The sequence below is a fragment of the Bison bison genome, unplaced genomic scaffold (assembly GCF_000754665.1).
Source record: "Bison bison bison isolate TAMUID 2011002044 unplaced genomic scaffold, Bison_UMD1.0 scf7180017864383, whole genome shotgun sequence".
NCBI lineage: Eukaryota > Metazoa > Chordata > Mammalia > Artiodactyla > Bovidae > Bison > Bison bison.
In genome coordinates this window covers 6,301,917-6,315,668 of record NW_011494955.1, presented here as the reverse complement: position 1 = coordinate 6,315,668, position 13,752 = coordinate 6,301,917, and the positions used below count along the sequence as shown (strand labels likewise).

General features: G+C 47.1%; 1 protein-coding gene across 1 annotated transcript; it reads left to right on the top strand.

Moving 5' to 3' along the window:
- The first annotated feature begins 2,257 nt into the window (after positions 1–2,257).
- Positions 2,258–10,179, top strand: KRT2 (keratin 2). Its single transcript, XM_010857886.1, has 9 exons — positions 2,258–2,836; positions 4,109–4,323; positions 4,688–4,748; positions 5,567–5,662; positions 6,287–6,451; positions 6,711–6,836; positions 7,938–8,158; positions 9,287–9,321; positions 9,425–10,179. Exons 1-9 carry the CDS (start codon positions 2,258–2,260, stop codon positions 9,778–9,780), a joined length of 1,854 nt encoding a protein of 617 aa, XP_010856188.1. The 3' UTR covers positions 9,781–10,179.
- The last annotated feature ends 3,573 nt before the right edge of the window (positions 10,180–13,752 follow it).

The window sequence follows — 13,752 nt, the reverse complement described above, 5'->3', positions numbered from 1 at the left end:
GTCAAGGCTATGGTTTTTCCTGTGGTCATGTATGGATGTGAGAGTTGGACTGTGAAGAAGGCTGAGTGCCGAAGAATTGATGCTTTTGAATTGTGGTTTTGGAGAAAACTCTTGAGAGTCCCTTGGACTGCAAGGAGATCCAACCAGTCCATTCTGAAGGAGATCAGTCCTGGGTATTCTTTGGAAGGAATGATGCTAAAGCTGAAACTCCAGTTCTTTGGCCACCTCATGCGAAGAGTTGACTCATTGGAAAAGACTCTGATGCTGGGAGGGATTGGGGGCAAGAGGAGAAGGGGACGACAGAGGATGAGATGGCTGGATGGCATCACTGACTCGAGGGACGTGAGTCTGAGTGAACTCCGGGAGTTGGTGATGGACAGAGAGGCCTGGCGTGCTGTGATTCATGGGGTCGCAAAGAGTCGGACACGACTGAGCGACTGATCTGATCTGATGCATAGCACATGAGCTTATCTTGTTCTGCTTTTACAATAGCCATGTTCTTCTTCTTACTCACTTTTATGATGAGGAAACCAAGACTTCAAGAGTATTATGAATTATCCAAGGTCATTTAACTCAAATACAATGAAACTGGGACTTAGTCTCAAAGTGTATGTTTATTACATTTTCTTAATGCTAACTCTGCCCTAGGATCTGAGAAATCCTAGGGAAATCTGTAACTTGTGGCATGGTTGTGGAGGTGCACAGTCATAGCCATCAGAAGGGAGAATAAGATGCTAAGGGTGAAAGGAAAAGAAGGTATCTATGCGTCACCCAAAATAGTAATGAGACCTAACACTTGTATCGTGTGTCATGGTTTTCAAAACAGTTCGAATGAACTTCCCACTTTATAGTTAAGAATACAGAAACAGCATTTAATTCAAAGTCACAGAGCCAGTAAATGGAAAAACTGGGGACTCAAATCCAGAATGTTTGACATTAAGTTCCATTCTAGTACTGCATACTGCATCTCCCATGTATATGGTCACATAGACCAAAGAAGGACCTTGGTTGAGTTTAAGCATGGAGACTCTGTGTACTCGGTGACTTGATGGGTCTTTTGATGTTCATTCACCTCTGGGTATCATTGAAGAGTCCAGCTTCCAAACTGCTTAGCATGATCACCAAGTAATACATGATTACTAAATGGCTGAATCAATGTACACTTGGAACTTGGAGTTGCATAAAGCCTATGATTGCCATCTTTTGTTGTGTACCTAGAGTTAGACAGACCCAGGGACAGAGGAACTTCTCTGAAGGCCTTCATTCTCTGGGTTTTCATGTAGAAAAATCATGGAGTTGATAGTTATAAAGACCTGGTTACGGGAAGGAAAATTCTCCTCTTCTCAGTGACTGGCTACTGTGGAGTCCTGGTGTGGTATGGGAAGGGAACAGTCAAGATATTTTGCAAACTGACAACTTTTTTTTTCTTTATTCTCTTCTTTTTTTAAAATTTCAAAGTCTTTATTGAATTTGTTGTGGTATTGCTTCTGTTGTTTATGTTCTGGCTTTTTGGCCATGAGGCATGTGGTATCTCAGCTCCTCAAGAGGGGATCAAACCCTCACCCCCTGCATTAGAAGGTGAAATCTCAACCACTGGACCACCAGGGAAGCCCTAAAACTGACAACTTTTTTGAAGCATCCTTGGTCAACTCCTTTCTGTGACAGGTTGCGTGTTTCCCCACATGGCATTCATGCTCTGAAAAATCCCTTGTTGAGACTCTTCCTGGCACAGAAGAAAAAGCAAGGGGGAACACTGAGGCTAGTATTGAGGAGCCTCCGAAGTTTCTAAGCCCGTCATCTCTTCCATCAGCAGAACTGCGTGGCGAGCCTCCAGAGGCCCTAGGGGCAGCTGGCCTCCCTTGGATTGGTCCAGAGCAGGGAGCAGCATTCTGCAGAATGCCCTTTTTTTTTTTTTTTTTCCCAGACTGAGAAACTCATCCTGACCTCCTCTTTTGATGATTTTACAAAAATTAAATGGTGTCACAGATGCTCAGATAAACAGAAGTCTGCAATGAAAACAAGTTCTGGGAGGGAGCTGATTAATCGATTTTTAAATGGCTATTAGCTTGATAATCACTCACCAGGAGTAGCTTCCAGGCAGACCAAACTCTTGCGTACATGGGCCCACACCCATGCACACCACCACCTAGTTGGCAGGTATAAAAGGGGACCATGACAGTCTTCCAACAGCAGCGCTGAGTCTCCCATCGGAACTCCTCTCGGGAACCTGCAACTTCCCTCTCCGGGCAAAGGCATCATGAGCTGTCAGATCTCCTACCAGTCTCGAGGAACAGGAGGAGGTGGAGGAGGCTTCCGGGGCTTCAGTAGCGGCTCGGCCGTGGTCCCCGGTCGAAGCCGGCTATCAGGAACCAGCTTCTCCTGCTTGAGCCGCCATGGCGGTGGCGGCGGGGGCTTTGGCGGAGGCGGATTCGGCGGAGGTGGCTTCAGCAGTCGGAGTCTCGTTAACCTTGGAGGGTCCAGGAGCACCTCCATTAGCGTGGCTGGAGGAGGTGGAAGCTTTGGCTCCTATGGAGGATTTGGTGGCAGAGGAGGCGGCTTTGGAGGCGGCCTCGGCGTTGGAGGAGGCAGTTTTGGTGGAGGCCGCTTTGGAGGTGGTGGTGGCTTTGGAGGTTTGGGGGGTCCTGGTGGCTTTGGGGGTCCTGGTGGCTTCGGCCCTGGAGGATTCCCTGGTGGAGGTATCCACGAAGTGTCTATCAACCAGAGCCTCCTGCAGCCTCTCAATGTGAAAGTTGACCCGGAGATACAGAACGTGAAGTCTCAGGAGCGGGAGCAGATCAAAGCTCTCAACAACAAATTTGCCACTTTCATCGACAAGGTGAGTCATGAGAAGCTGGCTTCATCTAAGGCTCAGGATGCCCTGCTTCTTTCAGTGCTAACTGAAAAGCAAATGATAAAGATTCATTTTTTAATAAGCCATAGGTGCAGTCTGGAGAAGGCAATGGCACTCCACTCCAGTACTCTTGCCTGGAAAATCCCATGGACTGAGGAGCCTGGTGGGCTGTAGTCCATGGGGTTGCTAAGAGTCGGGCATGACTGAGCGACTTCACTTTCACTTTTCACTTTCATGCATTGGAGAAGGAAATGGCAACCCACTCCAGTGTTCTTGCTTATAAGAACACTGGAGAATCCCAGGGACAGGGGAGCCTGATGGGCTGCTGTCTATGGGGTCGCACAGAGTCGGACACGACTGAAGCGACTTAGCAGCAGCAGCAGCAAGTGCAGTCACACTGTCCTGGGTAATTGGCAGTATCCACAGGGGAAAGATGCAAGCTTCATGGGTGCCATTTCCATAATAGTCTGCGGTTGGGAATTGATTGTGACATTGGCTTTACTGTCTCAGCCTAAACAAACAATACTAATGGAAAATTCTGAAAATCAGTAAAAAACTGACACAGACAAGAATGGACTATTTCAAGCCAAGTGTTTTAGAGGGGGTTGGTAAAACATCTTCTGAGACTGTTCTTCCTTCCCTAGAAGTTATTGCTCTATTAAATTCTAGGAAGCGAAGCCTGGAATATCTATTTAGGAATGAATGAACTTCTGCCTTCAGGAGAAGCTTTCTTAGTTTTATAAACCACAAAGTTTTTAATTGATGTCACTTTGGAGTGTGATAGGGTTCTCTCCCATTTCAAGGCAGAGAAACCTGTCTAAAAAATTTACAAGGCTCTTAAAAATCAGATGGAGGAGCCCTGCCCTTATACTCATAGCCCTTAGGAACAGTGCCAGTGAAAGCTTGCTTTTGGTTTTCCCCAGAATTTATGGGACCTTTATTGGAAATTCAAGTAGGATCAGGGAGGGAGATGGCCTGGAGTTTTGAAAGCACCTGCAAACAAAATAGTGGATGGGAAAGTAGGAAAAAGAGTGCTCTGCGTGGAGAGTGCCGGATGTAACATTTACGAGCCTACAGAACTTTTCAAGTGTGGAGGCAGAGAGCTCAGAAGCTCTGCCCAGCATGATCCGGCATGCAGCTGGGGAGGATGAAGCCACGTGGTTTTCCCTATCTCCTGAAGGAGAATCAGAGCTGACCCTGGCCTGTCGGTCGGAAGGACAACCCAGAGCTCATGTGCTTTCCTTCTGGTCCCCGCAGGTGCGGTTCCTGGAGCAGCAGAATCAGGTGCTGCAGACCAAATGGGAACTGCTACAACAAATCAATGTGGGCACCCGTACCACCAACCTGGAACCCCTCTTCCAGGGGTACATCAGCCAACTGCAGAGTCATTTGGACAAGCTTTATTCAGAAAGAATGTTACAAGAGTCAGAGCTGAACAACATGCAGGATCTTGTTGAAGATTTTAAGAAGAAGTAAGTGGCAGAGTGAAAACTGGGTGGAGATAAACCTTGATTTGAGCCCATCCAGTCATTGCCCCAGAAAACCACTCATCTCCCAGTTGCATTTGTGGGGATAAAGGGGAGAGCCTTCTGTATCTTTGCTGATTGTTTGGGAGGAAGACATTTAGGGCTTTAGAGATCATGTTTTTGACAAGTTTGATGGTTAATTTATAGAAAAGCATCCTCATCTGGGTTCATCATTTCAATTTAGACAAAAGTATTTTTTAATAGTCCCAGGAAATGGAGTATTTTGGGTGAATCCAGTAGGAAAAGGAAAAAAAAAAAACGGGAAACAAACTAGTACTAATCTAACTGCAGTGTCCTTGGGTACCAACAGGTATGAGGATGAAGTCAACAAGCGCACAGCTGCTGAGAACGAGTTTGTGACACTTAAAAAGGTGAGTGAGAGAATGTCATGGTTGGGGTGGGAGGGAGGATGCATCAGAGCCCATTGTGCCCAGATGGACAAGCTGGAGCACACCTCTGAGTGAAAAAAGCACCAGCCAGGAAAGGGTGAAGCATGTCCATGGCTGGTTCTCATGGAAATAAAGGTGTCTCTGTAGTTCAAGCTTCAGGCAATTTCTGCGCTTTTGCTAGGGCATTTCCCATAATTACGTACTCAAAGACTGTATTGAGTCTTGAAAGCTATGACCATAGAAAGCACTTGATTTTTTTTCTAAAGGGCCGAGGAAGGCATGGGACTTCCTTAGATTGCCTACTTAAAGGTGTAGTCAGTTGGGCTGACAAAGGTTTGAGCCTGAAGGCAGAAGCGTGTGTTCTCAGCCTGGTTTCTGCAGAGGCTTTGGTGTGAAATCCAGAAGAGGTGGGATGGATAGATAGGATGGGAGAGTTGGGGACTGACTGTTAAAAGCCACAGAGGCTGTTATGCTTTTTGGTGGAAACACAGAGCATACCAAGCAGGAAGGAGAGAATGGTTGACAAAGCTCGGTCCCATCAGAGCTCTGATGGTCCTGGGGGAGTGTGAGCAGTGATGTGGGCATGTAGCCCCCTGCAGAGATGCACTGTGGACTTCATGCCAGATGAGGTCCTGTGGGGTTGTGGATTGTCTGCGGTGCCTGGGATTTTGGAGAGCAGCTGACAGGGACTGGGTGGAGGAGTGGCAGAGAGACCGCAGGGCAGGGCCCATACACAAAGCACTGCAAGGTGGGAATGGGGGCGCTGTGAGCTTCACCAGAGACCCTGACCTTCCTTGTAGGATGTGGACCATGCCTACACGAACAAGGTGGAGCTGCAGGCCAAGGTGGACTTGCTGAGACAGGACGTGGAGTTCACAAAAATGCTCTTTGATGCAGTAAGTAGGCTGCTCTTAAATGGACCCTTGCTACCTACCCTTCCCCTCAAAGGAAGTCCTCTCCCACTGGGAAAGGGGGCTGTGGGTGGGGTTCATGGGTGGCTGACTTCAACTGATCAATGTCTAGGCCACTGGGAGCTTCTTTGGTATAGGTCTTGGAGGAGAAGAACTTTCTCCTCTGATGTCACAGGAAGTAATGCTCTATTAGGACAAATTCCCTCACTCCAGCTCCCCTTAGGAAAAGACTCACCCTGCTTCTCTTCTTATATCCAATATATTTCAGAGGTCAAAATATAATGTACTCCCCGCTTCCCTGCCCAAGTGCACACACATGACTTCTGCAACAGGAAGTACAATTTAAGGCATTTGCCATCAACTGGCTTCTTTCTGGGGGCACTTATTAAGCTGCATAAACTAGGAGGCTCAGAAATGCAGACCCCCCCACCCTGGCCGTAATTCTCAGTACTACCTGACTGGGAATGGTGGCTATATCACTTTACACCCCACCCAGTACATAGTTAGTCTGAGATTCTGCATTTCCCTGACACCGGGGGAGGGGAATCCCTCCTCACTGCCTGTGGCTGTGGGCAGGGACGTCGTGGCCAGACCTTCCCTGTGTTGCAGGAGCTGTCCCAGATGCAACAGAGTGTCACCGACACCACCGTCATCCTGTCCATGGACAACAACCGCAGCCTGGACTTGGACAGCATTATCACTGAGGTCCGGGCCCAGTATGAGGAGATTGCCCAGAGGAGCAAGGCCGAGGCCGAGGCAGTGTACCACAGCAAGGCAAGTTCTGGGTGGGCAGGGAGAGCTGCAGCTCTTTCTAATGAGCTGTGTTCCAGCCCAGCCAGTAAGTGTACAGTAAAGTTACTGGTGGTTTTGTCTAGTGAAAATTGGGCATCATTCCCAAGAAAGAGTGTTTATAGTACCCCAAATGCCCTCAGTCAAGTATGGCACTGGTCCCCCATCTCCCACAAATGCAGACATGACATTCAGCTTGGTTGACCCTCCCTGATTAGATAACTCTCCTCCTCTTTCCGTGCAGTATGAGGAGCTCAGGATAACTGCTGGAAAGCATGGAGACAGCCTGAAGGAGGTCAAGATGGAGATCAGCGAGCTGAACCGCATGATCCAGAGGCTGCAAGGCGAGATCGCGCAAGTGAAGAAGCAGGTGGGGTGTACGCCCTAGGATGGCTGCAGTTCTCCTGGCTGAGTGCAGCTCAGGGTGGGGTGGGAGGTGGTGTGCAGGTGTGCAGGTGTGTGTGTGTGTGTGTGTGTGTGTGAGAGAGAGAAAGAGAGAAATTCTAATATAGTGTATGTTGATCACAAAAACCTTGGGCTTGACATAATTAAGACTTAGAACAATTTTAGAGTGATCAAGAGACATTCTTGGGGCTTTCCTGATAGCTCAGTAGGTAAAGAATCCACCTGCAATGCAGGAGACCCCAGTTCGATTCCTGGGTTGGGAAGATCTGTTGGAGAAGGGATAGGCTACCCACTCCAGTATTCTTGGTCTTCCCTTGTGGCTCAGCAGGTAAAGAATCTGCCTGCAATGTGGAAGACCTGGGTTCAATCCCTGGGTTGGGAAGATCTGCTGGAGAATTCTATGGACTGTATAGTCCATGGGGTCACAAAGAGTAGGACAGGACTGAGCAGCTTTTGCTTTCACTTTTAAGGCTCATTCTCAAGTAGGGATTAAGTGCAGGGAAAGAATTGTGTTAACTTTTTGATTGCTTTCATGGGAGAAATGGAACAGTGGCTTACGAAGCTAGAGGTCATGGTTTACCAAAGATCACAGGCGTCACCTCCCATTTGTACCTCTTTGCACAGCTGGCTGTGTGATACAGGGGCAGGGAGTGCTGCAGGGGGTTGGCCAGGTTTGGACATTAGCTCTGGAAGAGGTAATGTGGGGCAGAGAACTGACTCCACAAGCAACAGAAGTTCTATGAAGCCATTCACATCAGTGTTTGCAGCTGCAACTGTAAAATAGGGTAATGACTCTGGTCCTAGATTGTGAGCATCAAAGGTCATGATGGGGAAAGGGTTAAGGGTCCAGTTAAAAGGGACTTGGGAAGACAGAGGCTCAGAGACAGCAGCAAGTCTTAGCAAGTTGCTTGTAACTTGCATTAACTCTCTGGTGACACACTTCCAGGGCCAGTGATTCTGGCTTCTCACACCTTGCTTCTCACATCCTTGCTCCCTCCCTCTCCTCCTCTGCCAAGACAGATTGCACTTCCTGTCCCAACAGAAACCTTTTCTCCTTCTCTCCTAGTGTAAGAATGTACAAGACTCCATTGCAGATGCTGAGCAGCGGGGAGAGAATGCCCTCAAAGACGCCCAGAGCAAGCTGAATGATCTGGAAGAGGCTCTTCAAAAAGCCCGCGAGGACCTGGCCCGGCTGCTGCGTGACTACCAGGACCTGATGAACACCAAGCTGTCCCTGGATGTGGAGATTGCCACCTACCGCAAGCTGCTGGAGGGCGAGGAGTGCAGGTGAGGGGCCCCAGGAGGCCAGAGGGTACCCTGGTCTACCTTCTCCTCTCCTGGAGCCAGGGCTGGAGGTGGAGGCAGAGAAAGCAGGGGCAGGGGCAAGGCCTTCTGACAGCTGAGAGCTGACCTCCCTGGAGAGATTCAGGACATAGAGCAGCAGTGTGCAGCTGTAGGCTTATCAGTGTGGAACGACTAACAAGGCAGGTTAAATTTTAAATTAAATGAAGCAGTAAATTAATCTTTCTCTTTTCTGAAAGGGAAAACTGATGGTGTGAACAAAGATTAGTTCTCAACGATCTGAAACATCATCTCTGGGTCTGCAGGGTGTGTGGCGTCTTCTCCTTCCACCTTGTGAAGCAGCGTGGGATGTCGTGGGTTGGAAGGTGCCGCCTGGCTGGGGCATGCCCAAGGAGCAGGCACCAGATCTAGCTCTTTGCAGGTTTCTTGAGTGAACTACAGAGCCATGTGTTAACATCCGGAAGGGAGCCTTTCCTTCCTCTGTGGTCTAAGACCCTTGTCAGTGTCCTCAGTACCCCTGGTGATTCAGTCTGGCTGAAGCAATTAGACGGCAAAAGCTCCTCGGTCCACCAGAGAGCCAGTATTACAGAGAAGGAGTGGCTTTGGCTTTGCTCGGGCTGCTGCTGGGTACCTGTCTGGAGGCCGGGCCTCCTCTCCCCAGCTTGCAAGATGATGTGGGAATGAATTCAGATGAAGCAGGGGAGGGCGGTGTGGGTGCAGGGCAGGGAGGCTGTACAGAGTTGCAGTTCTCTCTGATTTGAATGTTGACAGAACAGTCTTCATTTGAGAATTTCTGGTGTGGCTTGGATTCTGCATATCAGACTCCCTAAGATGGATTTAAATAAAACAATGGGTTCCCAGTTCAGAAGTGAATTTGCTTTCGATCAGTTTTATCAGAGCAAGAAATTGAGATGACTTGGGATGCCAGACTGTGGAAACATGGGGCCCATCCCCATCTCCATGATCCGCAGCACCAAAGAAAGTGGGCTGTGTGAGGCCGTGGTGGCTGAGTTTTGAGGCTGACGTGGGTGGTTATAGGTGGAAGTTGTAAAACCACGTATGCAGAGTACCTAAGTGCTCTGCCTAGAGTTATCTTTTCTCTCTCTCTGGCAGGATGTCTGGAGACCTCAGCAGCAACGTGACTGTGTGTAAGTGCAGGGGGCGGGGGAGTGGTCCTGTCCTGGGGGTGGAGTGGGGCAGAGGCGCCGAGGCAGTTGGCACTGAGGTATAATGCTGTCTGTCTCTCTGCAGCTGTGACGAGCAGCAGCATTTCTTCAAGCGTGGCCTCCAGGGCTGGCTTTGGAGGTTATGGTTCTGGAGGTAGAGGGTCCAGTTATGGAGGAGGATTCAGCTCTGGAAGCAGCAGTTACAGCTCTGGAGGCAGACGATCTGGTTCCAGAAGTGGCGGTGGAGGGAGCTATGGCTCGGGAGGTGGCTCTCGAGGAGGCTCTAGTTCAGGAGGAGGATACAGTTCTGGAGGGAAACACAGCTCTGGAGGCGGTGCCAGAGGAGGGTCCAGCTCTGGAGGGGGTGGTTATGGCTCTGAGAGGGGTGGTTCTGGCTCTTGTGAAGGTGGCAGTTCCAGTGTGACCTTCTCATTCAGATAAGGATAGAGTCCGTCCTTGACCCTCCCCCTCCAGAATGCCTGTCTCTGTACATCTAACTGACAGCAAGTCAGATCTTGTGATCCACCTCTCACGGCATTGTGGGGCAAAGAGATGCCCATAACCAATCAACTGGAGCCAGTAACACCCTCTGTCCCAAGGGGAAGAGTCTGCATTGTTTAGGTTTGAGCTTCCAGCCCTGCCCCATTCCCTGCCCCTTCTTGCAGTTGCCCTTTCAGTGGTCCTTCTCCCAAAGGGTATTCTGTTGATCACCCCATCTGTGCCTGTGCCTTTTCCCTGGTGGTGCCCCCAGGGAAACATGCTTCTGTGTATATAACTCTCTTGTTGGCTTTGCAGCTAAAGTGTTGTGGTCTTGGTGTCTGCACAATAAACTTCATTTGCAACTCATAGCGTGTGATGTGTGTTTAATGTCAAGCCTTGGCAGAAGTGAGTAGCCAGGAGCTATTAGTCATTGCTATCTGGTCAGGAAGATCCCCTGGAGAAGGAAATGGCAACCTACTCCAGTATTCTTGCTTGGAGAATCCTCTGGACAGAGGAGCCTGGTGGGCTCCATGGGGTTGCAAAGGGTCAGACAAAACTTAGCAATTGGACACACACACACACACACACACACACACACTGAGTAGGATGAGCCTCGACTGGAAAAAGAATGAGAATTAGGGCAAGGATTAGATGTTCTTTTCCTTAACTAGGAAAAGCCAATGGTGGAAGGAATTTGTACTTTGGAGAGTTCTTTTCTGAAAGTAAAATAATGAAACAGGACACAGGCGAGTTTTAGGAATTTTCAGTTCTGGAGGTATTGTGAGGTTTATTGAGTACAGTTGAATCATGACTGTGGTTCACTGGTGTGTATCCATGCTCAGTCACTCTGTCCTGTTGTAATCTTTGTGATCCCATGGACTGTAGCCCACCAGGCTCCTCAGTCCATGGGCTACAGTCCATGAAGTTGCAAAGAGCCCAACACAACTTAGCTACTAAACCACCACCAAACATCTTTTGCCATACTTCCTTTTTTCCCAAAAATGAATAATAAATTTCTCAAAGTAGGAAAAGAATATTTGCTCAAACACAACGTCTTTCTAAAATTCCTAATTTATAATGCTCAACTGTCCTCCAAAAAGTAGTGACATTCTACAAGAAAGTCCTTGTCACTTTATCCTGGCCAGTACCAAGTAATCAATATTTTTTAATTTGGTGGTGAAGCAATATCCCCTTGTTTGAATTAGCAATTATGTCTTATTGAAGAAACCTTTTCATATGCATATTTTTCCTTTTGCATTGCTATTCTCTTCTTAAAAGTCTTTAAAAAGGTTTTTTTTTAAGTTGGAATATTGTTGATTTACAATTTTGTGTTAACTTTAGGTGTACAACAAAGTGAATCAGTTATACGTATACATATATCCACTTTTTTCAAGATTCTTTTCTCATACAGGTCATCACAGAGTATTGAGCAGAGTTTCCTGTGCTATACAATAGGTCCTTGCTAGTGATCTATTTTGTATATAGTAGTCTGTATATGTCAATCCCAGTCTCCCAATTTATCCCTCCCCACTACTCCCCCAGGTAACTGTAAGTTTGTTTTCTACATCTGTGACTATTTCTGTTTTGTAGATAAGCTCATTTGTATCACTTTTTTAAGATTCCACATATAGTGATATCATATATATCTGTCTGTCTTTGTCTGACTTACTTTGCTCAGCATGACAATCTTTAGGTCCATCATGCTGCTGCAAATGGCATTATTTCATTCCTTTTTGTGGCTGAGTAATATTCCATTGCATATCTTCTGTTGATGGACATTGAGGTTGCTTCCATGTCTTGGCTATTGTAAATAGTGCTACAGTGAACACTGGGGTGCATGTATCTTTTCAAATTATAGTTTTCTCCAGATATCCATAGTCCTGCATACTGAAGATTTTCTCCAAAAGGTTTTTAGGTTTACGTTTTAAGTCTATTGTCTTATGAGTCAATTTTTGTCTAAAGTGTGAAACTTAACTTGAGGGTTTTGTTTGATAGATTGTGCTTTTGATCTCTGTTATGGGTTGAATTGTTTCCTCAGAAAAGTTATATTGAAGTCTTAACACTCAGTACTTCTGAATATGACCTCATTTGGAAATAAGTTTTTAAAAATTTTCCCTTGAGACTTCTTTTTTGACCCATGAGTTATTTAGACGTAAATTGTTTAGTTTCTAAGTGTTTGGAAAAAATTTTGTTTTTTTACAATTTTTTTTTTTTGGCCACAGTGTGCAGCTTGTAGGATCCTAGTTCCCCAACCAGGTATTGAACCTGGGCTCTCGGTTGTGAGAGCACACAGTCTTAACCACTGGACCGCCAGGGAATTCCTGAAATCTTGTTTTTTAAAAATTAAAAAAATGTTTTATTTCCGGTTTTATTCCTTGTGATCAGAGAATACACTCCATATGACTTGAATTTCTTCTTTTAGTTCTCTGAGTTTGTTTTCTTTTTTAAACTGAAGTATAGCTGATTTGCATGTTGTGTTAGTTTCAGGTGTACAGCACACAGATGCAGTTATACATGCACACATACATTCTCTTCAGATTCTTTGATCCTATAGGTTATTACAAAATATTGGGTATAGTTCCCTGTGCTACACAATAGGAATAGGTCCTTGTAGGTTATCTATTTTATATATAGTAGTGTTTACTCATTGGAAAAGACTCTGATGCTGGGAGGGATTGGGGGCAGGAGGAAAAGGGGATGACAGAGGATGAGATGGCTGGATGGCATCACCGACTCGATGGAGGTGAGTCTGAGTGAACTCCGGGAGTTGGTGATGGACAGGGAGGCCTGGCGTGCTGCGATTCATGGGGTCGCAAAGAGTTAGACATGACTGAGTGACTGAACTGATACATTAATCCCATCGTCCCTACCTCCTGAAGCCCCTAGTTGCTGTACTTTCTTCTCTCCACCTTTAAGATCTTCCTATATTTATTATATCTGTCATGTCCAGGTTTCTAGTTGTGGTAAGTGGAGTGAGTTCACACCATTTCTCCTGCTAGAGCAGTGTCAGAAGAAAGTCTGTCTGCTCCATCTTTCTGGATAAGAAATACTTAAATATTCTTTTACAACATGATTTTAATGCTCATGAGGGTGATGGGGATTGGCTTTCTGCTTTCTTTGGGCTGATTCCTCAGAGATACATGCCCCAGAGGCTTGAGCAAAGGCTCGTGGTAGCACTGCCCCTCTGTGGGAAATGGGACTGACTTAGTAACTGCATGAAAATTAGATAAGGGTTCAGTGGACATTGATTCCCCAGGTGAGGGCAGGGCCAGGATATGAAATGCAAGGGACCCACTATTTGAAAAGCCACTTAGGAGAGATTTAAAGGTAGGTACTGAGGATCTTGTCCTTAGGAGAAATGCTTTCAAGGGTCACTGAAGCATCTCTTTGTCTCCTCCATGGCTTCCTGGGAACCCTTCCTCCACCCCAGTTCTGCGAGGTAACTAAAGAGGAGTAGAGGGAAGATGGGATTTGGATCTTGTCCTCAGGAAACTTTCTGGCTGTTTGGGAGGATTGGCACAAACCTGGAACACAGGTAGAGACAGGGAGTTAGCATAGATAATCGGTACAGTTTGGGGAAGCTGGCCAGAGAGGAGTGGCTAGACTGGGATGTGATCAGAGAAGGTTTTCCAGGGTATCTCTGTGGCAGGTTCCCAAGGAGAGAAGGCCAGTGGGGGAGAGGGGAAGTCAAGGCCATGTAGGGGGAGGGCACTCACACACTGCACTGCCTTCTGAGTGCGAATACTTGCTTTCACCCCTTAGGGAATGAGCTCAAGGCCCACGACAGCAGTCTGTATTGAACAGTTTTGCTGAGACACTACGGGTCTGAATCACTGACATATGGAAAGGAATCAATTAGGGAGTGCTCCTGGCTAGGACACTCTGTGTCCTCATCACAGCACAGCCTTGTTTCACGGCTGTGAAGTGCAGAGG

Excerpts from the sequence above, each read along its gene's own strand:
- KRT2 (XM_010857886.1), top strand. The coding sequence starts at position 2,258 with ATGAGCTGTCAGATCTCCTACCAGTCTCGAGGAACAGGAGGAGGTGGA. Across the intron at positions 5,663-6,286 it reads CAAAAATGCTCTTTGATGCA|GAGCTGTCCCAGATGCAACA; the intron begins GTAAGTAGGCTG and ends CCTGTGTTGCAG. Across the intron at positions 6,452-6,710 it reads AGGCAGTGTACCACAGCAAG|TATGAGGAGCTCAGGATAAC; the intron begins GCAAGTTCTGGG and ends CTTTCCGTGCAG.